General features: G+C 44.8%; 3 protein-coding genes and 1 long non-coding RNA gene across 7 annotated transcripts in view; 3 read left to right on the forward strand and 1 right to left on the reverse strand.

Annotated features, from left to right (window-relative positions):
- The window catches only part of LOC310725708, a 4401-nt gene extending 1292 nt beyond the window's left edge, over positions 1 to 3109 (forward strand). Inside the window, exon 2 of the long non-coding RNA XR_014533473.1 lies at positions 1720 to 3109. This is a non-coding gene — a long non-coding RNA (uncharacterized lncRNA). The remainder of the gene's footprint in view (positions 1 to 1719) is intronic.
- A 994-nt stretch (positions 3110 to 4103) lies between these two features.
- Positions 4104 to 7839, forward strand: LOC310725703 (programmed cell death protein 10). Of its 3 annotated transcripts, none has more exons than XR_014533471.1 (9): positions 4104 to 4259; positions 4824 to 5064; positions 5187 to 5240; positions 5529 to 5646; positions 5811 to 5937; positions 6086 to 6164; positions 6531 to 6613; positions 6799 to 7125; positions 7647 to 7839. XR_014533471.1 is itself a non-coding variant. In XM_083540728.1 (9 exons), exons 2-8 carry the CDS (start codon positions 4975 to 4977, stop codon positions 6878 to 6880), a joined length of 633 nt encoding a protein of 210 aa, XP_083396854.1. In that variant the 5' UTR covers positions 4104 to 4259; positions 4824 to 4974; the 3' UTR covers positions 6881 to 6915; positions 7359 to 7470. The 3 variants fall into 3 exon arrangements, 2 of the variants coding, with proteins under 2 accessions (XP_083396854.1, XP_083396855.1); XM_083540728.1 differs by lacking the exon at positions 7647 to 7839 and adding an exon at positions 7359 to 7470 and having other exon boundaries at positions 6799 to 6915; XM_083540729.1 differs by lacking the exon at positions 7647 to 7839 and having other exon boundaries at positions 6799 to 7470.
- Positions 7840 to 13173: 5334 nt separating this feature from the next.
- LOC310725683 (SLIT and NTRK-like protein 3) lies at positions 13174 to 19088 on the reverse strand. The gene is made up of 2 exons (XM_083540694.1): positions 18297 to 19088; positions 13174 to 17593 (listed from the first exon to the last, which is right to left on the reverse strand). The coding sequence occupies exon 2, from the start codon at positions 17572 to 17574 to the stop codon at positions 15001 to 15003; it is 2574 nt and encodes an 857-aa protein (XP_083396820.1). The 5' UTR covers positions 17575 to 17593; positions 18297 to 19088; the 3' UTR covers positions 13174 to 15000.
- An 801-nt stretch (positions 19089 to 19889) lies between these two features.
- nrd1a (nardilysin a (N-arginine dibasic convertase)) overlaps positions 19890 to 25000 on the forward strand; it is a 17532-nt gene continuing 12421 nt past the window's right edge. The window contains exons 1-12 of one of the 2 annotated variants that reach the window (XM_083540692.1): positions 19980 to 20013; positions 20130 to 20198; positions 20775 to 20935; positions 21868 to 22117; positions 22333 to 22414; positions 23159 to 23312; positions 23569 to 23642; positions 23815 to 23910; positions 24052 to 24174; positions 24348 to 24405; positions 24607 to 24680; positions 24842 to 24911. In XM_083540692.1, coding sequence (XP_083396818.1) covers positions 20136 to 20198; positions 20775 to 20935; positions 21868 to 22117; positions 22333 to 22414; positions 23159 to 23312; positions 23569 to 23642; positions 23815 to 23910; positions 24052 to 24174; positions 24348 to 24405; positions 24607 to 24680; positions 24842 to 24911 — 1205 coding nt within the window. In that variant the 5' untranslated portion in view covers positions 19980 to 20013; positions 20130 to 20135. Of the gene's footprint in view, positions 20014 to 20129; positions 20199 to 20774; positions 20936 to 21867; positions 22118 to 22332; positions 22415 to 23158; positions 23313 to 23568; positions 23643 to 23814; positions 23911 to 24051; positions 24175 to 24347; positions 24406 to 24606; positions 24681 to 24841; positions 24912 to 25000 lie in introns of both variants that reach the window. The other variant, XM_083540693.1, reaches the window with a different exon arrangement.

Below are 25000 nucleotides of genomic sequence, written 5' to 3' on the forward strand. Positions count from 1 at the left end.
TGGGGGTAGGGGAATAATCCAGTCTGGGTTTGGGGTAGGGGAATAATCCAGTCTGGGTTTGGGGTAGGGGAATAATCCAGTCTGGGTTTGGGGTAGGGAAATAATCCAGTCTGGGGTAGGGGAATAATCCAGTATGGGTTTGGGGTAGGGGAATAATCCAGTCTGGGTTTGGGGTAGGGGAATAATCCAGTCTGGGTTTGGGGTAAACAAATTACTATTAATGCTTGATAATGAGCATTAATAATAATAATTATTAATAGTATAATTAATAATTGTCTGGGTTTGGGGTAGGGGAATAATCCAGTCTGGGTTTGGGGGTAGGGGAATAATCCAGTCTGGGGTAGGGGAATAATCCAGTCTGGGTTTGGGGGTAGGGGAATAATCCAGTATGGGTTTGGGGTAGGAAATAATCCAGTCTGGGTTTGGGGTAGGAAATAATCCAGTCTGGGTTTGGGGGTAGGGGAATAATCCAGTCTGGGTTTGGGGGTAGGGGAATAATCCAGTCTGGGTTTGGGGTAGGGAAATAATCCAGTCTGGGGTAGGGGAATAATCCAGTATGGGTTTGGGGTAGGGGAATAATCCAGTCTGGGTTTGGGGTAGGGGAATAATCCAGTCTGGGTTTGGGGTAGGGGAATAATCCAGTCTGGGTTTGGGGTAGGGGAATAATCCAGTCTGGGTTTGGGGTAGGGGAATAATCCAGTCTGGGTTTGGGGGTAGGGGAATAATCCAGTCTGGGTTTGGGGTAGGGGAATAATCCAGTCTGGGGTAGGGGAATAATCCAGTATGGGTTTGGGGTAGGAAATAATCCAGTCTGGGTTTGGGGGTAGGGGAATAATCCAGTCTGGGTTTGGGTTAGGGGAATAATCCAGTCTGGGTTTGGGGTAGGGAAATAATCCAGTATGGGTTTGGGGTAGGAAATAATCCAGTATGGGTTTGGGGGTAGGGGAATAATCCAGTCTGTAAACGTAATTAATGCTCATTATCAAGCATTAATAGTAATTTGTTTAAATTTATTTATCTGCAGTTTGTTGATTTTTAGTGACTTTTTACAAAGCAAACTTATTTTATTAAACCAGGAACAAATGAACAAATAAACAAAGTGATTACAGCATGTGAATATATGAATATATAAATACACACACACACACACACACACACACACACACACACACACACACACACACACACACACACACACACTAATATGCAGTTTATTGCAGTGATTAAGTTTTAAAACCGCCCTGCTATAAACGATAAACCGTGATAAACCGACACCACCCCATAAATCCTCCTCCCACACACTTTAAACACACACAGAAAACATTAGCAAGAATACGGCGAGATGAATTTTGTGTAAATTAGTGAAAAACATCACGTTTATAGTGAGCACATGTACTGTACAGTGTATAGTAGTGTCAAAAAGAGGCGGAGTTAAAGATACACGTCACTGCATTCTTTACTTTCTGTACTGTATTAACATTTTACTACATTTTATAATTAATAATTATATTTTTATTAAAAAATGTCTTTATTTCAACATAAAACTTGCTGTAAGTGTTTTGGTCTATGCTTCTCTCCACGAGACAAACGGAAAATCAGCCACACTAATTAATCATGTGGCAAACACAATTCCGCAATAAACCTGGGCGCGAGATTCCAACCAGGGGATTATTGTAATGTGTGTGTGTGTGTGTGTGTGTGTGTGTGTGTGTGTTTCAGCAACAGCTTCTCCTTGTCCCTGTGAAGGTCGAAATAAATTGCGCTGGGAGAAGATTTTTATCATGTTGGAAGACTCACACATGATGCAGAAAATGCTCCTTCAGGCCAATGAGGAGCTGAAGATGGAGATCTCCTCACTGAGAAACCACATCCAGAAGATCACCTGTGACATTTCTGCTTCCTGTCTCAGAGATTTGGAGGAGACCTGCAGGTCCATAAACTTACAGCAGAACATTAGAGTGGACCAGAACATGACTAGGCGAAAGCCAGATGTCCAACAGGATTCTAGTGTACAGCAGCTGGAGGAGACAGATGAGGTGAAGAAAAAACAGAAGATGGAGGAACTGAAAAGTGTTGAGATGATGGACAAAACTGAGAAGAAAATGGAGAAAGACAAATGGTGGAGGTGGACAAATTGGGGATTCTGGAGATGATAAAGTCAGAATGAAAGTTCTGACTGATGGAGTTTAGATTTGTGTGTTTTACTCTTTGCTTATTTGCATGTTGCTGTCGTGTTTACTGGGTTTTTCTCAGGAGCTTCACCACTGTGTTTTTCTGAAGAAGATTGATGGAGATTGGAATGCTGGAGGTTGCTGAGATGTGATGATGATTTCAGGCTCTCGCATTTACAACAATAATATTTTCTTAGTGTTTTATTTTTTCCAGCTTTTGGGTTAAGAACCTTCTGAAGTCTGAAGCTCCTGAGGTAAAAAATTAAAACCAAAATTAATTCAACCAAATCTCATAACCTGAAGATTGAGCAGGTCTGAGACTGAACTCAAGGGTTTGTTGTGTCTTGTCACTTGTTCCAGGACTCATTAGAAGGAGATTGTGTGAGGGAATAAATATCAGTTTCCAGTGTTGTTGAGTAGAAAGAGAACCTCCACCCAGCTCCACCTTCACCATTAAACACAATTACACTGAAACCCAAACAAAGCAATGAACTGAAGCGCTTTTAAAACCACACCAATCAACTTTTATTACACAATAAACAAAAATAGCTGCCTGGAAAACACTATTAATAGTTTTATTTAACTCCTACATTGTTATTTTATATTCCACTCCTGTTCATCTCCACCCACACCACGCTGCTGATCAGATCCTCTTCACCCTGTACATTATTTACCACCGTCTGCTTGTGATCGGATTTTTAATATCAGGTCTGATCTCTCAGAATAATAAAGTGTTTTGTTGCTGTTATGCAGTGTTTATTTGTCCTGCCGAATGACACGTGCTGCTGCGTATCTGTGTGTAGATGCTCCAGATAAACGTGTTGAAGCATTGTGATGTTTGCTGTAATTAATGTATGAAACAGTCTCCAGTGTGAGCACTTTGTAACAGTCACATTAAAGTTTAATAAAGGTTTTAATTTCACCAGAGAGAGAACAGAGACAGGATGGTGGAGGAACGCACTCATTTCTCCAACATGAACTGTAACTATCATGCGTGTCCCAGCATCGTGTCCCTCTAACGTCCCTGACACACACAGGTGAGATCTTTCTCTTCAGCTGCTGATGATTTCACTTTCACGATAGACTGTAACTCTGATGTCAATCAAATGAAGGGGTGGGGCTTAATGCACACACACAGCTGTGTGTTTGTGTGTGTGTGTGTGTGTGTGTGTGTGTGTGTGTGTGTGTGTGTGTGTGTGAGTGAGCAAGACATAGAACAAATTCACAATTTCTGAAGTATCATGAAGAATGGGGTCATTAAAGATATTTTTGTATGTACGAGGTGGTATCAAAAGGATATTTTATTTATCTACGTTTCCACAGCAACAGAGCTCCCTGCCTTCTTCTAAAATGTGTTCTGTCTCCTGCGATTCATGCAGGATCTCCGCAACGGTGTCAAACATGCGATCTAGATCTTCTTCTTCTGGAAGAGGCAACATCAAAAGCACAGGAGTCAGTCTGGCGAGTGGAGTGTGTGCAGAAGTAAGAAAATCACGTGTGACAGGTTTAACGTGGTTGGAACAGCACCAGTCGCACGGCTCCTGGTGTACGCAAGACCATGTCTTCTGGCACACTTATGAACGTCGGTGCTCCCTGTGACTGTGCGTGCAGCCTCGTGCTGCCATCTGTTGGTGTGTTACAGAACTAGTCGCAAACCTTTTTGATATCACCTCATAATTTGTGGGGGTTTTTTTACAGTTGAATACATTTTTTACCTCAGATTTCATTTATATGGGTTATTAAGTCTAGTTTAGACAATACACTGAATGTAAACACGGATTATGAGTGTATGAGTGTATATATAATTATATAAATCTATATTATTATCTATATTATTCCTGATGTGTGTGTTCAAGTGTAAATCTGTGTGAGGTACTAAAGCCGATCCTCCGCCGGAATGCACTACTGACGCCTTACAGGAAGCCGCGCTTCATGCTGCCTCCTGATTGGTTGTCGATCGGAAGTCGTCACCACATACGCAGCTCATGCAGAACACTTCCGCCTTCTGTAGCGGAGCAGCTAGCGGCTGTATGACCGGAGGGAGCGCCTTATTCCCGGCTCGGAATTTCACCTGGACGCGTTTAAAAGGTAATTTCCAGCGCCGGTTTGTTTCTCGGTCCGTCTCTGTGCAGGAACGTCGTCATTTCCGGGTATTTTGTGGCTGCCGCTAGCGGAGAGAGGCTAATGCTACTCCGGCTAATCGCTTTGTGATCTGATCGGCGCGTTTCATCTTTTCTTTGATCTTTTTACTGATAATAAAAATCCCTTCCTGTGAATTTCACACTTAATAACCTGTAGCAGCTGTGCTGAGGAGTTTATACAGGCTGGTGTAACGGCGCATTCATGGAAGTTTAGTTATTAGCAGCTGGGAGTAAATGGTGTGTTATTGTAAATATAACGCGGTTATAACGTGTTTATTAAACATATGATCAGATCAAACAGGGCTTATTAACACCACTTTACCCGAATACCCCGGGATAGGCCTGTATGTACTGTTCTTCTGCTGGATATTTCAGTGTTTTATTCATATCTAACACCCATTCAGCCTCAGGAAGGGTGTGAGAGAGAGAGAGAGAGAGAGAGAGAGAGAGAGATGAAATGAATTGAGAAGAGAGGTGTGTCTCTAAAATGTCAGCACTGACTCTGTCACAGGATTCCTGGTGTTTTCTGAGCTGGAATTGTGGTGTTCTTGAGGGTTCCTGAGGTTGTGGTTTTCCTGGAGTCGGAGTCGTGGTGGTCCTTCGGCGCTCCCCCTCCAGTTCCTGATAGTTTTTCCTCCCATGCGGTTGTGGATGTATTGAGGATGATAATGGATGAGATGAAGAATGAAGCTGATGCGAGTTCGATGGTCTCGATGACGTTATACGCCGTCATGTATCCCGTCTTCAATGAGGTAACGTCATCACGAAGTCCACTTCCTCTTATTTACTGCCTGATAATTATTCACTTTACACTCCGTGTGTGTGTGTGTGTGTGTGTGTGTGTGTGTGTGTGTGTGTGTGTGTTTCCTTACAGCTGGAGAGAATAAACCTGTCAGCGGCTCAGACTCTGCGCGCAGCCTTTATTAAAGTATGTACACTTTCACGTGACTTTTAAAAATGCCAAAATCAGAGCGTGTTTATGCAAATTAAAGGGGGGGGGGTGTCCAGGGTATGTTTATGTAAATTCAATGAACGAATCAGGGTATGTTTATGTAAATTAAATGCAGACATAAGGGTGTGTTTATGTAAATTAAATGCAGAAATCAGGGTGTGTTGTGTAAGGGTTAGTAATGGCATGTTTAGGCCACACCCCCCTTCCTTCAGACTGAAGTTTTCTGTGTAGGTTATTTAAAAGTGTATTTATATATTTGATAAGGCAGAGAAGGAGAACCCTGGTCTCACTCAGGACATCATTATGAAGATCCTGGAGAAGAAAAATGTGGAGATTAATTTTACAGAATCGTTACTGCGCATGTCTGCAGATGACGTTGAAGGTACGAGTTTACTTCACACACAGCAGGGACTGGAGCAGAGTGTGTTTGGTAACGATGGGCTAAGTAGGGACATGTCTGGAGTGCGTCATGTTAATGATATGATTCAGGATGTTAACTGGTGTGTGTGTGTGTGTGTGTGTGTGTGTGTGTGTGTGCTCTCCCAGAGTATCTGATTGAGAGGCCGGAGCAGGAGTTTCAGGATCTGAATGATAAAGCACGAGCGCTGAAACAGATCCTGAGTAAAATTCCAGACGAGATAAACGACAGAGTGCGCTTCCTCCAGACTATAAAGTGAGACGCAGACACATACTTCCTCCTTTATTTTCTTCTCTATTTCCCCCTGTTTCTCCTCCTGTTTTTTCTCCATGTGAGTTCTTCTCTCTGTACAGCTTCATCTCTTCTCCTCCTTCATCCTCATTTCTCCCTCTGACTTTCACAGAGACATCGCGAGTGCCATAAAGGAGCTGCTGGACACCGTCAACAACGTCTTCAAGAAATACCAGTATCAGAACCGCAGGGTGCGACACACACACACACACACACACACACACACACACACACACACACACAGTTCTGTAGTGTTGATGGAAATGGAATGGAATTGAGGGCATCATATAAAAGAAAACAAGGAAATGTCAGCCTCTGGTTTATTCACTGAAAGCACAGTTAATGCTAATAAATATTGCATGCAACTAGTGCTAACTAACCCGCTAACTAGCCTGATAACTAACCCGCTAACTAACCCAGCACACTGTTCATGTGTGTGTGATGAATCGAAAGCTTTTGTAAATGATTATTTACTCTGTATTCCTCGGTCATCAGCTGTACAGAAACACAATCTTCACCACACAATTGATGTATTTTTGGTGTTTGTTTGTTTGCAGGCGCTCGAACACCAAAAGAAGGAGTTTGTGAAATACTCTAAAAGTTTCAGCGACACACTAAAGACCTACTTCAAAGACGGAAAGTAAGTGATGAGTGATGAAGTGGCAGTTCTTTATGTAAGATGTTGGACTTCTGATCAGGAGGTTGTGAGTTTAAATCCCAGCACCACCCACTTGATTATCAGGGTTTATGAGCTTGGTGCTGATATCTCTGAAAATACCTTTCATTATTATTATTATTCATTTCATTTTGTGTTTTGACCCACAGAGCAATAAACGTGTTCATGAGTGCCAACCGGCTGATCCACCAGACCAACCTGATCCTGCAGACCTTCAAAACCGTTGCCTAGGAAACCCTGGGGGGAGTGGGGGGGAGAGAGAGAGGGTGGATGAGTGTTTTAATGGAGAGATGAGTGTTTGATGGAGAGATGAGTGGATAATGGAGAGATGAGTGGATGATGGAGAGATGAGTGGATGATGGAGGGATGAGTGGTTGATGGAGAGATGAGTGGATGATGGAGAGATGAGTGGATGATGGAGAGATGATGGAAAGATGAGTGGATGATGGAGGGATGAGTGGATGATGGAGGGATGAGTGGATGATGGAGGGATGAGTGGATGATGGAGGGATGAGTGGATGATGGAGGGATGAGTGGTTGATGGAGAGATGAGTGGATGATGGAGAGATGATGGAAAGATGAGTGGATGATGGAGGGATGAGTGGATGATGGAGGGATGAGTGGATGATGGAGGGATGAGTGGATGATGGAGGGATGAGTGGATGATGGAGGGATGAGTGGTTGATGGAGAGATGAGTGGATGATGGAGAGATGAGTGGATGATGGAGAGATGAGTGTTTGATGGAGAGATGAGTGGATGATGGAGGGATGAGTGGTTGATGGAGAGATGAGTGGATGATGGAGAGATGATGGAAAGATGAGTGGATGATGGAGAGATGATGGAAAGATGAGTGGATGATGGAGGGATGAGTGGTTGATGGAGAGATGAGTGGATGATGGAGGGATGAGTGGATGATGGAGGGATGAGTGGATGATGGAGAGATGAGTGTTTGATGGAGAGATGAGTGGATGATGGAGGGATGAGTGGATGATGGAGGGATGAGTGGTTGATGGAGGGATGAGTGTTTGGAGAGATGAGTGGATGAGTGAGAGGGTTTATGGGAAATTTCTGTTATAATGTAAAATATGTCTTGTTTTCTTTCATCTTTTTGTCTGTTTTTTTCCTCTTTTTGAAAATGTAATTTATAAACTGGAGGAAACTAATAATAAAGAAACATTCTACACACACACACACACACACACACTCGTGTTCTATTCTTTCCATTGTTTTACTTTTTCCTCCTTTGTTTTTCCATTTCCTGATTTAATTTTTCCTCTTTATTTTTCTTTTTTGCTTGTGTTCTATGTTCTTTCTCTTTTTTTTCTCTTACTTCCCCATCCCTTATTCCTCCACTTAATCCTTCCTATTTTCCTATGTTAGTGTGTAGAAGTGGGAGTTTGGAATGTTGTGTTGATGTGGGACTTTTAATCAGAAGGGCATGAGTTTAAATCCCAGCACCGCTAACCCTGCCACTGCTGGGCCCCTGGGCACGGCCCCTAACCCTCACCTGCTCAGTGTAGAAATAATGTGTGTAAGTCTCTCTGTAAAGGTGTGATAAATCTGTAAATGTAGTATACAGTAACGCCTGTGGTAAACCTGTGGTACACACACACACACACACACTGCCGTAGGGTAAAACGTGTTGATGTTTTATCTCTCTGCACTCTACAGTGTGTGTGTGTGTGAGAGAGAGAGAGAGAGAGAGAGAGAGACCGCTTCAGGATGATCTCTGCAGCTGTAACAGAACCCTCCCTGCAGTAGAACACACACTGTTCCTTCATCCCACTGCAGCGCACTGAACTGTACTCTACCCCTCATTTCCCACCCCTAACCCTAGTGATGAAGGTGTGGATGATGGTGAAGTGTGTGTGTAATAAGCAGGCATTGTGTGTTATCTCAGAGACCTGCTCCTGATCTCCTCATCTTGCTGATGTGATCAGAAAGCGAGCGTTCCTCTCTGGCATGTTGAGGGAACCTCGTGTCTCCTCAGTAACAGGATCGGTGTGTATCAGTGTGATGATGAAGAGATCACACACAGCTTTCCTTGTCTTTTTGTCAGGCCCAGCATGCAGCTTTAACATCTTCACCATGACCTGATCCTGAAGCTGTGGGAGAAATCTCTCTCCCACTCTAAACTCTTTATATTCCTGCTGCTGCATCAACCAACAGATTCAGGTTGCTAGGCAACAGCAGTCACATGTTCAGCAGAACAACACCTTTTTTCACTAAATGAGCTGAAAATAGCAGCATAATGTAATGTGCTGGTGAGACGCTGATGAAACCATGCAGCAACGCATGCTCAGCTTCTAGAGCTCCCAGAACCCATCACCTAGTGTTTATTACAGTCTGATTATTAACCCTTATAAACACCTTATAAAGTCCATTATACCTGCTATGGACATCTGCTCAAACAAATGCTCACGTCTCACTCCTCAGATCTCACAACTGACCTCTCACTTCTCATGTCTCACTCCTCACACCTCACTCCTTATCTCACCTCTCACTCGCCATGTCTCACTCCCCACTTCTCATGTCTTGCTTCTCACTTCTTATGTCTCACCTCTTACTCGCCATGTCTCACTTCTCACGTCTTACTTCTCGCTCCCCACTTCTCATGTCTCGCTCCTCACTTCTTATGTCTCACCTCTCACTCGCCATGTCTCACTCATGTATTACTTCTCACTTCTCATGTTCACTACTGAAATCTGGCTCCTCACTCCTTGTCTTACCTCTCACTCGCCATGTCTTACTCCTCACCTCTCACTCGCAAAGTCTTACTCCTCACGTCTCATGTCTCACTCCTTACGTCTCGCTCCTAAATCCTTATCTCACCTCTCACTCCTTATGTCTCACCTCTTACTTGCATCTCACATTTCCCTACGTGTCACTACCCATCTTTCACTCCTCATGTTTTACTCCTCATCACTTGGTGTGTTTAACTTTTATGATATTCTAACAAGAAAATGTTATTTAATCTCCTGAGCCTCCAGATGTCGCTGTTATCCCTTTATAAGTGTTCAGTCCTGGTATAATCTCAACTCTGTGTGTGTGTGTGTGTGTGTGTGTGTGTGTGTGTGTGTGTGTGTGTGTGTGTGTGTGTGTGTGTGTGTGGTTCCCCTCATAGGAGCAAGACACAATTATGTAAATGTGATGTTTGTTCGTGTGATTGTAAGTCCAGTAAATAAGTGTGCGTGTGTGTGTGTGTGTGCGCGTGCGTACTGGTTTAGTTGAAGTGAAGCGCCGTACACTCATTAAAAAACACATTATGCTAATTTACAAGCACTGTGTGTGTGTGTGTGTGTGTGTGTGTGTGTGTGCTTGTTTCCGCCGGCTGCTGTTTCCGCTAGCGAGGTCATTAGTGATGAATTTGGTCATTACAGAGCTAAAGTGCGCTCTTTTACTTACAGCTCTGTGCTAATCAGCAGCAGCGAGGATGAGAAGTGGTTTCCCTCATTATTAAAAAAAAATTGGACTTCCTGTTAGCGGCACTAACTTTAGCGTTTCTGCTTGTTACCTGTTGTGAGCCTTTGTTAGTGCTGGAGTTCGTTAGCACTCATTTGTTTCACTACCTCAGCTCGCCCTCTTGTGAACCTTCAACTGCGGAGTCGCTATTTTAACAGCACCACAGTGCTCATAACCACTTTGCCACCTGTTATAACACTGCACTCATAACCACATCGCCACCTGTTATAACACTGCACTCATAACCACATCGCCACCTGTTATAACACTGCGCTCATAACCACATCGCCACCTGTTATAACACTGCACTCATAACCACATCGCCACCTGTTATAACACTGCACTCATAACCACATCGCCACCTGTTATAACACTGCGCTCATAACCACATCGCCACCTGTTATAACACTGCGCTCATAACCACATCGCCACCTGTTATAACACTGCGCTCATAACCACATCGCCACCTGTTATAACACTGCGCTCATAACCACATCGCCACCTGTTATAACACTGCGCTCATAACCACATCGCCACCTGTTATAACACTGCGCTCATAACCACATCGCCACCTGTTATAACACTGCGCTCATAACCACATCGCCACCTGTTATAACACTGCGCTCATAACCACATCGCCACCTGTTATAACACTGCGCTCATAACCACATCGCCACCTGTTATAACACTGCGCTCATAACCACATCGCCACCTGTTATAACACTGCGCTCATAACCACATCGCCACCTGCTGTAACACTGCGCTCATAACCACATCGCCACGAGTTATAAAACTGCGCTCATAACCACATCGCCACCTGTTATAACACTGCGCTCATAACCACATGGCCACCTGTTATAACACTGCGCTCATAACCCCATCGCCACCTGTTATAACACTGCACTCATAACCACATCGCCACCTGCTGTAACACTGCGCTCATAACCACATCGCCACGAGTTATAAAACTGCGCTCATAACCACATCGCCACCTGTTATAACACTGCGCTCATAACCACATCGCCACCTGTTATAACACTGCGCTCATAACCCCATCGCCACCTGTTATAACACTGCACTCATAACCACATCGCCACCTGCTGTAACACTGCGCTCATAACCACATCGCCACGAGTTATAAAACTGCGCTCATAACCACATCGCCACCTGTTATAACACTGCGCTCATAACCCCATCGCCACCTGTTATAACACTGCGCTCATAACCACATCGCCACCTGTTATAACACTGCGCTCATAACCACATCGCCACGAGTTATAAAACTGCGCTCATAACCACATCGCTACGAGTTATAAAACTGCGCTCATAACCACATCGCCACCTGTTATAAAACTGCGCTCATAACCACATCACTACGAGTTATAAAACTGCGCTCATAACCACATCGCCACCTGTTATAACGCTGCGCTCATAACCACATCGCCACCTGTTATAACACTGCGCTCATAACCACATCGCCACCTGTTATAAAACTGCGCTCATAACCACATCACTACGAGTTATAAAACTGCGCTCATAACCACATCGCCACCTGTTATAACGCTGCGCTCATAACCACATCGCCACCTGTTATAACGCTGCGCTCATAACCACATCGCCACCTGTTATAACGCTGCGCTCATAACCACATCGCCACCTGTTATAACGCTGCGCTCATAACCACATCGCCACCTGTTATAACGCTGCGCTCATAACCACATCGCCACCTGTTATAACGCTGCGCTCATAACCACATCGCCACCTGTTATAACGCTGCGCTCATAACCACATCGCCACCTGTTATAACGCTGCGCTCATAACCACATCGCCACCTGTTATAACGCTGCCCTCATAACCACATCGCCACCTGTTATAACGCTGCGCTCATAACCACATCGCCACCTGTTATAACGCTGCGCTCATAACCAAATCGCCACCTGTTATAACGCTGCGCTCATAACCACATCGCCACCTGTTATAACGCTGCGCTCATAACCACATCGCCACCTGTTATAACGCTGCGCTCATAACCACATCGCCACTGTGCTCAAAACTGCCACGTAGTGTTAACTTGTAACACGTTTAGCTGTAGCCATTACGACATCTGAAATCCCTCTGGTCTTAATGAAGACAGAGTTATAGTGCAGGTGTGTGTTATTAAATCACACTTCAATAACTTTACACACTTAGCTTATAGCATTAGCTGCGCTATTTTTAGCCCTATGGACAGATCAATAAAGACGCATCCGGAGGAACTCCTAACATATTAGATATATTTAGACTTCCTTTCATACACGCATTCCAGTGCACATACCATATTCCCGCCACATTCCCCTGGCTAATGTTAGCATAACTAGCATTCATCTCTCATAATATCAGCAGTCTGGTGTTAATCAGGATTATAAGCATGCTAGCTGAATCTAAATGAAACACCAAGTTTAGCAGGTTTGTTAGCGGACATTGGGCTACGAGGCTAAGCAGCCGAACTGTACATCATGGCAAAGAAATGGAATAAAGCACTAACAGGGACGGTCACATGACCACCATGTGCGATTGTAAGCTCCACCCCTTGTTCAATAATTCAATTGGTGGTATCTCAATATCCTGCTAGTTAAAGTTAAGGCAGGTAATTAGCATGTTAACTGTTTACCACACCAGATATTTAGCACAGACAGCTAATTATCATTCTAGCAACTATCCTGATCATTTCCACACTAGCTAGTCAGCTAGCCAGATGTTTTTTTTCTAGATCAAAGGTAATCTGCATGTAGTTAGCAATCTGGCTACAATTATTATGATGAAATTAATATTTCACAGCTAGCTTATTTTACTTATTAGCTTCTTATTGTTTTTACAATAAACCAGAAGATTAGTATGTTAGACAGGCTAGCAGAATGAGTGCTAGAGTGCTAGAGTATGTATGCTAGCTAGCTGTGGCTAGGTACTGATGTAGTGCATGTGTAGTGTATGCTAACTGAGTGTGTAAGTGGGAAGCAGGTGATGCACACTTCAGAGTGGCTAGGGGAAGAGAAGAAGTGCACGTTAGCATGAGCAGCACTTAGCGATGATCTTCCTTTATTCAGTTCAGGCTAAGCGAGAGTTGGAGTCATCGTACACGGGTGAATGAAACGTGATTACAGCAAGAATAATTCAGAATAATTCAGAATAATAAGACTGAAATAGAAGAATAAATAGAAGCACACGTTCTGCACGCAGAGGGAGGGTTGGAAGCTGGGCCCCGGGCCCCAGGCCCCAGGCCCAAACCGGGATCGGCTTCAATGTGGAATAAAAACTGTACAGTCTCACTCCAGCGTTGAAATAAAACAAACTCAACAAAAATCACCCAGAGAATAAAAGCCAGGCTTCATACCACAGATATCCATATTAGTGCCCTAAAAAGTGCGCACTACGCTTACTGAAACCACCATGCTAACGTTTCTCTGGGAACTTCCCAGAAACGTAGCTGTTTCTTCTTCATTTCTCAAGATAACTGTTCTCTGATGTTAGCTAACATGTTTATTTTCTGTTTGTACAATAGCTAACTTCTGTTTGGATCTTTTACAAGGATGCTAGCTGGGGTATGGTGTTAAAATTAGCCAGCTTTAGCTCCAATTATTAGCTAGCCAGTGTTTAGGCATGTAGCCGATTGCGTTTGTAGCTTTTCTCTGACGAATAGCATAAAATAATTTATTCTCCGAAATGTTTCCTCGCCTTTTTCTTCCTGGAAGCCACTAACGATTTTTAGCACTCCGTTAGCATAAAACCTACTGGCAGCAGAAGGTATATTTCTTAGCAGCAAGATATGGAAGACTGGCAGAATATTCTGAAGTAATGTTAACGTTTAAACATGCATCCTAGACGAGCATTTCCAAAAAAATATTTACATCTCAAGCATATTAGGCGAGGTTAGTCTGCTAGCTAATTATTAAAACACTGCTAGCTAGCTACGCTTTCTCACGGCTGATCCGGAGGCTTTATTCGACTAAAGCGGCTAAATGTTCAGGTGAAAAATATAAATATATATAAATCAGAGTTTTTTTTTGGGTCGTTATGCATGACGCCGTTCGGCTAGCGTTAGCGCTATAACACAACCGCGAGTATAAATGACTGCTGCCTAATATAAGTCACAGAATTTCATGCAAAATGAATAAAGTGATATCTTTAATAGAAATAAAAATGAATCTTATAGCGCTGCGTGCTTGTAGCGATTATATCACTAAATGTTGTGTACGATGTTGCACCCGATGATGTGAAATTGTTACACTACACAAACAGTGCAACAATTTCATTACTTACGGCTTAAGTTCTTATTATTAACATCTGCTTCCTTTTATATCAGAACATTTTCTCCAGCAGTTACACTCCCACCCAGACTTTACGGGATGTACGCATCACTAAACACGTCATTGTGATTCTTCTTCACACCAGCAGAGGGCTTCCTTCACCTCAACATTCCACACTCTTCACATCTTCCCGCTAGCCCTATATACATGCATGGTGTCGCAAAGTCTTGCCAGTCGTTCTGTAAATAAACCGTCAAATCAAGTCCTTTACTTTACACGTGAACTAACCTCATCACGCGGAATGGAAAGTTATGATGTCATCAGCTACGTAGGTGTCTAATATGGAGATCTGTGGTTCAGACCCATCGCTCCTTCCTCTTGTAGCTTTGTCCTTTCACCCTAAATTTGTGTTTTAGATAAATAAAGTGTAATTGTATAAAAATAATCATCTTTACATCGTTGCTGGCTGCTCTCATGAAGGCACTTGGTATAAAAGTCTGAGGATTTCCAGGGGTTTCCTCCAGAGCAACGTGGCATCCAGTCTTACCATTATTCCATTCTGGAAGAAAGATGAGAAGGAAGTTAAGACTTTTATTTAAAATGTTCTAAAACTGATATGACCTCTCCAACGCCTCAGCATAATCCATTTTGGTTTTTAGTCTGGCGCTGAGGTTGGCGTAATTGCTCGGGGTTTGATTAGCACGGTCTGTCCTCGCCTCTGCGTCCATGCCGACCGATTGCTTTGGACTTATGTCGCCCAACCAGGAGCTCGCCCCGAAAAGGCTGTGCACCAATCCCACTTTGGGAGTCGGCCCTTGGCTGTCGATCACTGTCGGGCAGAGGATACCGTTCCCATGGAAACCGGCAATATCCGTCACGGTGTTGATGGGGGCGTGGCTGACTATAGTTGTCCACTCCTCCTCTTTCTCAAGCACCGTTCTGTAATTGGAGCTGCTCTCGCTACAATCTGCCCCATCCAGCTTGCTTTCTAAAGGCCCCGCTTCCTCCTTGCGAAGCCCTAAAGCCCCTGCCCCCTCTCGCCCCCGCTCATAAGCTGCACATTGAGAAGCTGGTACAGAGATGCATTCGTAGACATGGTTAGAGGGCGGGGTTTCAGGAAGGGTGGGCGGAGTTTCTGTAAATATTCCACACTCCATTTGAATTCCTGTAAGCCCCCCCTCTTCCTGCTTCCTAAATGGAAGCTTGTCACGTTTTTTCATAATAAACGTGCAAAGTGCCGCAGCAGCAAAGAACGAGGAAACAAAAAGAACGACAAGGCTGAGGACGAGCACAGAAAGAGGAATGACAGCTTTAGGGGGGAACGAAGGCATAAACTCCATTTCTCTTTCATCTGGAGACGAGGACGGTTTTAAAAGCTCGGGGCAAATCGCCTCCGGGCTCAAAGAGCGCAGATCCTTTCCCAACATGGCATCTGGCGTCTTACACAGCACCTCGCCCACAATCACCACAGAGCTTAGCGTATCCAACCACTGTTTCAGCGGAACAATCTCACATGCACAATCCCAGGGGTTCTGATTCAGGTCGATCTGCACCACAGCGTGCAGGTGCTCTAAAACCCCGCCCACTGGCAGGTGAGGGAAGTAATTGTTGCGCAGGTTGAGCCGAGCGAGCGAAGTTCCCTCGAACGCGCCTACAGGAAGCGAATGTAGAAGATTGTTATTCAGAAACAAAAGCTGAAGTGCAGGCATTGAGCTAAATGCCGCCGGCTGAACTTCCTTTATCTCGTTATACTCAAAATACACGTAGTGGAGATTCTGCAGGCCGTGAAACATGTCCGCCGTTAGCTTCTCGATGTTATTCCCGTTTAGATACAGGCTGCGTAAATTGGGTAAGTTTCCAAAAGCACCGTCCTGGACGTAAAATATTTGGTTATTTCCCAAGTGTAACAAATCCAGACTGGAAAAATTCCAAAAGTCAGACCTGTGTATTTTCTGGATCAGATTCCCGCTTAGGTAGAGCTTCTTTGCATTAAGCGGCCGTGGCGTTAGCTCCGAAACGTTGTGAAATCCGTTCTCCTTGCAGTTTACGGTCAGACCGAGGTCATTGATGTGCAAGTTGCAGGTGCACCCAATGGGGCAGATGATAGGAATGGGTGGCCTCGTCTCGTATCCAGCGATTGGAGGATGGTTTGGATAAATACTGCGTGGAGTGGGTGGGGTTTTCGAGGGTCTCGGCCTTCGCGTTGGTTTCGGGTTCTTCTGTTCCACAGACGATGCCGTGTTCTGGTTTGCAGAGAACATCGATGAGGGTTTTGTGGGTCTCGCTCTTCCTGCTGAATGAGGGATTCCTAGATTGGCCTCAACTTCTGCGTCCGTCAGTGTCGGGCAGAGCTCGCGCTGTTTGATCTCTCTAAGATCTTTACCATGCAGATGGAAAGGATACTCGCACGTGATCTCTCCCACCACAGACGTGTACGGTATTCTTTCCAGCCAGGCCCGCAGCTGGACGATATCACATGCACAGTTCCATGGGTTCTCCTCCAACTGGATCTCCATCAGGTTTCTCCCGATGTACTCCAGCGTTCCTCGGTAGCTCATAGTCTTCAGGCGATTTCCTCTGAGGTCCAGGTGTGTAAGAGAGATCGATCTGAAGAGAAAAGGCGGTAACGCAGGTATCAGGTTGTCGTTGAGGATCAGCACCCGGAGTTTGTTGAGGTGTCTAAACGCTCCACTCTCTATCCGCCTGATGACATTGTAGTCAGCCTGCAGGTATTCCAGGCTCTCCAGGCCAAGGAACGTGTCATTGCGGAACACTTCCAGCTTGTTCTCATGTAGGTACAGTCTCTTCAGCGAGCTCAGTCCATTAAATGCACCCGCTTGGATATCCTGCAGCGCGTTATTGCCCAGGTTCACGCCTATGGCGTTGTTCAGGTGCAGGAAGTTGTTAAAGTAAAGCTTGCGCAGGTTGTTCTTCTGCAGGTACAACTTAAAAGGTCTGATCCAGGATTGAGCTACCTGGCTGATGTTAGTGAAACCTTTGCCATCGCAGTGGACGTGGAACAGACCCTCTTTCACCTCGCAGTAGCAGGGATGGAAACAAGGTTCGTCGATTTCCTCCGATTCATCCAGCAGAGGAATGGGAGTCGTCCGGACGAGAGCGATGCTGAGGCTGCTCAGCAGGACCACCCACAGCATCGTTGCTCCGAATGTGGACGCCATCGGGAGCTCCTTCACTGCACTGGAAACCAACAACAAAGAGAATAACGTATCGCGATTAGCATGATCACCTCTGCAAATATCCCTTTCCTGCTAATTCAGACTGACAGGTCCGTGTGTGCAGCTCTGAACAGCGCCAGATAAACCCGTACGCCCACCATCCTGCTGCAGTCCGAAGGCTTCACCGTCCCTGCGGGGCCTCGGCAGAGTTTGCTAGGCGGCTATAAATGACTCAGGAATATTAAAGAATCTCCTTGTGGGAAATCTCTCTCGCTCTCCTCCCTCATTAGCTAATGCGAGCAGCAGCAGGGATGTGAGGAGAATAAAACCAGTGGCGGATCGATGGAGATTAAACATGCCTCCGGTGCTGAAATGGAGCCCGGACCAGAGCAAGAAGATGTTCAGCTCTTGAGGTAGTGATCCTGGAGAGCCTTCGTGGGTTTTTTTCCCGTTGGAGATAAACAAGGCAGTTCGAGAGGCAGATACAAGACGTCTGTGATTTATTGATTATGTGTTCGAGATAAACAGACGGGCCATGTCTTAGAAATACACCTTACATATCACATGCATGCCTTATAAGACGCTATAAATGCTGTATTATGCGTATTTGGGACACAGCCCTGAGTCATTTATGAGCTCGATCGTATGCGCAGCAATGTAACACACACACAGAGCATTCCACCGTGTGTGTGTGTGTGTGTGTGTGTGTGTTGGTGAATGCTCACCGTGGTCACTGATGTTCTCCATGTCGCTCTGGTTGAGCCGCACACGCGTTCTCATACGATGCATTTCTCTTCTTCTGCTCTGCGCTGAAGCGGATGGAGGCGCGAGGACGTGACGGGACTGCAGCAGTGTGTGTGTGTGTGTGTGTGTGTGTGTGTGTGTGTGTGTGCACGTGTGTGTGCGCGTGCTTTAAGATGCAGCTCTAGTTGTCACCAGACGGAGGAGAAAAGCAGAGAAGTCAATTCGAGCAGCAGGGAAAATCCTCACCGACTCCTCCCGCGTGCTCGCTCGCTCGTATATACGTTTGTGTGTGTGTGTGTGTGTGTGTGTGTGTGTGTGTGTGTGTGTGTGTAATGACGATTGTGACGGTGTCTTTTTCCTCCCCCTCCTCTCTCTCACTCCACTTCCTCCACATCATCATTCATCACATTGTGTCCTCATCAGGCACAACACATAAATAAATAAATAAAATCTCAAAATGGCCGAAACGTTTGTTAGCGTGTGTTTTATAGCATGTTAGCGGTTTGATGCTGGTGTAATTACTGTGGGATCCTTCTCTCCGTCATTTATAAACATGTCAGCGGTAAACGTTGACATTCTGAATCATCCCGAGAGGTTTTTATCGTTGCTCTCTGTATAAAAGTCGAGTATTTCTCCTGCTAGCTAGGTACTGCGAGGTTATTAGCGAGGTTACAGATCCTACTCAGCGTCTGGGATTCTCAGTTGCCTAGCGACAGTGTTCTCACTGTAAACATCACACACGTCCTTCAATCAGTACAACTACAAACAACAACAAAAAAAACGAATCACAACACACATTTTTACAAATGTTCTGTTTGACGTCAGACGTGTTTCAGTGACACGCCACCGTTTCAGTTTAAAGTGTGAGGATGGTGAGTCGTTTTTCAACACGTTTATGTCTGAGGTGAATGTCGGTGCTCCTGATCATCTTCACAAACGTACTTTACTGTAAAATAAACATGTTATCGTCCCACTCTAGGGTTAGTAAAACAGTCTCTGTTGTTGTTACAGTGTGACATATTCATGATACGGCAGATTTCACTTGAAAGTTTTGGCCTAACGAAAGGCATCGCAGAATGCAGGCTGATTCGCTTTGCTCTAAATGTGATCGGAGTAAATTAACGCTTGTAAGAGAAATGTCAGAGTTTCATGGCAATAATCGCACCACGTTTTATTTTCTGGATAAATTATTACATAAACTCAAACTTTCATACATTTTCCCGAGTGCGCCTCCTGGTGGTGAGATAGAGGATCTGCAACAGGGGACTTATGATTCTCATCATTTCTCTTGTTTTTCTCCTGTTTTCCAGCAGATGATCTTCAGGTTCTGTCTGTAATGTCAGTGATTTATATTTATACAGAAATGACACACTGTAACCTGATACTATCTATATTCATATATATATATTCTATATTCTATATTCTATATTCTATATTCTATATTTATGAATATAATCCGGCATAAAGAGCACAAAGTGTTTATTTCTGCACAACACGGAAACAAACATTTAATATTTGATCGATAATCAATCAGTTCCTGTCTTATATTATATATTTGCACGAGCACAATCACACCACAGTTACCGCGTGCTGAAACTCAGACCAATCAGAATTCACCATTACATCAGCGCTAAGCCAATCAGACTCGGGCTTGTTACCGGGGTTCCAGTCAGAGGAGCAGGGCGAAGTCTGGACGAGGTAAATATGAGTGTGTGTGTGTGTGTGTGTGTGTGTGTGTGTGTGTGTGTGTGTGTGTGTGTGTAAGTGTGTGTGTAAGACTGTAATAAAACATTGTGCTCGTGACATGTAAATAGTGTGACATGCTCAGGAGAATCCTGACGCGCACGTGCTGGAGCAGACTTCCGCTCTCGCGCACCGCTCAGGTCGGTAGGGCGCGAGATTTCCACGTTCTTCCATACACATGTTCATGATGTCGAAGTGTGTGTGTGTGTGTGTGTGTGTGTGTGTGTATATATTAGTGTGTGTGTGTGTGTGTGTGTGTGTGTGTGTGTGTGTGTGTGTGTGTGTGAGAAACACTGTCCCTGGTGTCACTTCTCTCTCTCTTTCTCTCTCTCTCTCTCTCTCTCTCTCTCTTTCTTTCTCTCTCTCTTTCTCACTCTCTCTCTGTCTCTCTCTCTCTCTCTCTCTCTTTCTTTCTCTCTCTCTTTCTCACTCTCTCTCTGTCTCTCTTTCTCACTCTCTCTCTTTCTCACTCTCTCTCTGTCTCTCTCTCTTTCTCTCTCTCTCTCTTTCTTTCTCTCTCTCTTTCTCACTCTCTCTCTGTCTCTCTTTCTCACTCTCTCTCTCTCTCTCTTTCTCACTCTCTCTCTGTCTCTCTCTCTTTCTCACTCTCTCTCTCTCTCTCTCTCTCTCTCTCTCTCTTTCTCACTCTCTCTCTGTCTCTCTTTCTTTCTCTCTCTCTCTCTCTCTCTCTCTCTCTCTCCTCTCTCTGGAGGTAGTACACACTTGGCGGTGGTGAGATGCACAGTAAGTCGAAGCAGAGTGTGTCGGTTCAGAGTGCTGCTCCGGACCGAGCAGAACCCAACCCCAGCCTGGTACAGCAGGAGAACCGAGGGGACGATGACATCATCAAATCACCCAGTGACCCCAAACAGTACAGGTACCACCTTACTTATCTGTGCTAAAGGAGGAGTGAGGAGGAGAACCTTCAGAACATTTAGAACAGGTCAATGAAGGAATCAACAGGACAGGAAACAATGACCAAATAAGGACAGGGGGGAACAGGAAGTGGAAAGAGCTTCACTCATCTCACTGCAGGTTTCAGGTTACAGGACAGTAAATGACTACAGATCATATTTCTATTACATGTCCTCTCATATTCACTCCTCACTGCCTGTCTTCTAGCCATCTGTCTGTCTTCTCTCTGTCTGTCTGTCTGCCTGTCTTGTCTTCTATCTGTCTGCCTGTCTGTCTTCTTTCTGTCTGCCTGTCTGTATATCTTCTATCTGTCTGCCTGTCTATCTTCTCTCTGTCTATCTTCTCTCTGTCTGCCTGTCTGTCTTCTCTCTGTCTGTCTGCCTGTCTGTCTTCTATCTGTCTGCCTGTCTGTTTGTCTTCTCTCTGTCTGCCTGTCTGTCTTCTCTCTGTCTGCCTGTCTATCTTCTCTCTGTCTTCCTTCTTTCTGTCTGTCTGTCTGTCTGTCTGTCTGTCTGTCTGTCTGTCTGTCTGTCTGTCTGTCTTCTCTCTGTCTGCCTGTCTGTTTGTCTTCTTTCTGTCTGCCTTCTCTGTGTCTGTCTGTCTGTCTGTCTGTCTTCTGTCTGTCTTCTCTCTGTCTGTCTTCTCTCTGTCTGCCTGTCTGTCTTCTCTCTGTCTGCCTGTCTGTCTTCTCTCTGTCTGCCTGTCTGTTTGTCTTCTCTCTGTCTGCCTGTCTATCTTCTCTCTGTCTGTCTGTCTGTCTGTCTGTCTGTCTGTCTGTCTGTCTGTCTGTCTGTCTGTCTTCTGTCTGTCTTCTCTCTGTCTGTCTTCTCTCTGTCTGCCTGTCTGTCTTCTCTCGGTCTGTCTCTGACAATGTATTTTCTTTTTCTCTCTCAGGTATATTGAGTTAAATAATGGCCTTCGTGCTTTGCTGATCTCAGACTTCAGCAGCTCTGAAGGGAAATCAGATGAGGATGAGGATGACGACGAGGAGAAGGAAGAGGAAGAGGAGGAAGAAGAGGAGGATGGTTCAGGAGAGGGAACAGGTGATGAGTCAGAGGAAAATGATGATGATGATGATGATGATGATGAGCAGGACAGTGAGGATGAGGAGAGGGAGGTGAAGAAGAAGAATTCGGTGAAACAGGTCAGTGACATTTCTCACACACACACACACACACACACACACACACACACACACACACACACACACACACACACACACACACACACACGCTGGTTCATCTTAAACTATAAAATGGACCACAGGATGGCTAGCATATATGCTAACGTGTGTGTGTGTGTGTGTGTGTGTGTGTGTGTGTGTGTGTGTGTGTGTGTGTGTGTGTGTGTGTGAAACAGTCAGCAGCAGCCCTGTGTATCAGTGTTGGGAGTTTCAGTGACCCTGATGACCTGCCTGGACTTGCACATTTTCTGGAACACAGTGAGTGTTCACTCGTCTACATCAGCACTATCACTACATCTCTCACTCTCACTCCATCATTCTATCATTCTGTCCCTCTGTGCAGGGATTTGATTTTAGTTTAAAAGATAACAAAAATAAATCCAGTGGTTTCTTCAGGACGTGTTCCATAAGAGTTCCGTAAGAGTTCCGTAAGTGTTCCATAAGTGTTCCATAAGTGTTCCATAAGTGTTCCATAAGAGTTCCATAAGTGTTCCATAAGTGTTCCATAAGTGTTCCATAAGTGTTCCATAAGTGTTCCATAAGTGTTTCATAAGTGTTCCATAAGTGTTCCATAAGTGTTCCATAAGTGTTCCATAAGTGTTTCATAAGTGTTCCATAAGTGTTCCATAAGTGTTCCATAAGAGTTCCATAAGTGTTCCATAAGAGTTCCATAAGAGTTCCATAAGGCAAACTGAAGTGTGCAGTTGATCCAGTGTGAATGTTCTGTAGGTTCAGGCCTCGTCCTGAATGCTCTCCTGTTCTCCTCAGTACTGCTCTAATCTCTGCTCTTAGTTCTCACTGCATCTTGTTAGCGTGTGGAAACTTCTGTGATTCTGTAGTCTCTACTGTAGCTCCAGATTTCCTGCTGCATCCTCACTGCAGTTCCAGAACATTCCCTGATCTCTGTACATCGAGCTGAATTACATGGGCTGTGTCCTAAATCATAACACCGGTCTTGTGTGTGTGTGTGTGTGTGTGTGTGTGTGTGTGTGTGTGTGTCAGTGGTGTTTATGGGCAGTGAGAAATACCCGTGTGAGAACGGATTTGATGCGTTCCTGAAGAAACATGGCGGCAGTGATAACGCCTCCACCGACTGTGAGAGGACCGTGTTCCAGTTCGACGTGCAGAGGAAGAGATTTCGAGAAGCACTCGATAGGTACAGCAGGTCCATCACACCTGACTCGCAAAGTAAACACACCTCGAGTCGTGGATTAGAGTCAGAAACATGAACTAGAGTCCGATTTTTAGAGATTAGAGTCAAAGGTGTAAATTACAATCCGGACTGTAGATTAGAGTCAGGGCTGTAGATTAGAATCAGGACTGTAGATTAGAGTCAGAATCAGATTAGAGTCAGGACTGTAGGTTAGATTAGATGTAGATCAGGACTCACTGTGAGGTGTGTTGTGTTTCAGGTGGGCTCAGTTCTTCATCTGCCCCCTGATGATCAGAGACGCTATTGAGAGGGAAGTGGAGGCAGTGGACAGCGGTGAGGACCCGCATGAGGCACTGTGACCACACATTAGCATGTTATTAACATCTTATTAGCATATTACTAACGGACAGAGACCATTTGTCTAAACTTGTTATATCAGTGTGTGTGTGTGTGTGTGTGTGTGTGTGTGTGTGTGTGTGTGTGTGTGTGTGTGTTTGAGTTGTAGAGTTCCAGTTAGCGAAGCCCTCGGACTCGCACCGTAAGGAGATGCTGTTTGGCAGTCTGGCTAGACCTCATCACCCCATGGCCAAGTTCCTCTGGGGTAACTTTCCCCCCTGGGGCGTGTCCCCCTCACACACTCATCTTCCCGTCTCTCTCTTTGCAATTCTTTTATTTTTGTTTGCTAACGTGCTCTTTATGCTAACAGACCTGTTTTGGGCTGTGTCCCAAATATAAATGCTAGGGAACACACAGACGCTGAAGACAGAGCCGAAGAAAAACAAGATAAACGTGTACAAGCGTCTGAGAAAGTTTTGGAAGAGGCACTACTCCGCTCACTACATGACGCTAGCCGTGCAGTCTAAAGGCAAGTATGCTAATGCTAACATCTCATTTCTGTGCTACACACACACTTGCTAATCAGTATTTGCGCTTGCTAGCTAGTGAACGAGTGAATTAGCCACTTTAAGTGTGACCCAAGTCTTTTGTCCCAGGGAGCACATTACCCCTAACGTGTGTCTCCTGTCCTCTGTCCCTCAGAGACGCTGGACACGCTGGAGCAGTGGGTCAGAGAGATCTTCAGCAGTGTCCCTAACAAGTGAGTAGCAGAAGTGCACTGAGGCCCGAGAGATGATCTCCCTTCTTCTGTTTTCTTTATTTTTTATTCTTTGTTAATTTTTTCTTGAATAATAATAATAATAATAAAAAATAAACCTTGAGAGGAACCAGAGGAGTGATAACAGTAACAGTGCTTTGTGTGTGTGTGTGTGTGTGTGTGTGTGTGTGTGTGACATTCTAGTGGTTTACCTCACCCTGAATTCTCACACCTGCTGGAGCCCTTCAACACTCCGTCCTTTAACAAACTCTACAGAGGTAAAGGAATGTGGGCGTGTCCCAATCCACACACACACACACACACACACACACACACACACACACACACACACACTGTACATGATATTTCACCATCTGTCCACTGTGGCATGTCTCAATCCACACATTTGAGAAATGGTGTGTGTGTGTGTGTGTTGCAGTGGTACCTGTGAGAAAAGAGCACTCCCTCACTATCAGCTGGGCGTTACCTCCTCAGGAGAAACACTACAGGTGAGTTCATCAATAATAGCTTTACCTAAGATCACTGCACTAAGCTCCTTCCCCATGCCATCATTAACTTCAGTTCTGTCCTCTTCACC

This window comes from Silurus aristotelis, assembly GCF_946808225.1.
Source record: "Silurus aristotelis genome assembly, chromosome: 5".
NCBI classification, from domain to species: Eukaryota; Metazoa; Chordata; class Actinopteri; order Siluriformes; family Siluridae; genus Silurus; species Silurus aristotelis.

Bases quoted from the DNA above. Each gene is read 5' to 3' on its own strand.
- LOC310725703 (XM_083540729.1), top strand. From the start codon at position 4,975: ATGATAATGGATGAGATGAAGAATGAAGCTGATGCGAGTTCGATGGTC. The intron at 5,241-5,528 runs GTATGTACACTT...ATATTTGATAAG, and splicing joins TGCGCGCAGCCTTTATTAAA to GCAGAGAAGGAGAACCCTGG. The intron at 5,647-5,810 runs GTACGAGTTTAC...GTGCTCTCCCAG, and splicing joins GTCTGCAGATGACGTTGAAG to AGTATCTGATTGAGAGGCCG.
- LOC310725683 (XM_083540694.1), bottom strand. From the start codon at position 17,574: ATGGCGTCCACATTCGGAGCAACGATGCTGTGGGTGGTCCTGCTGAGC.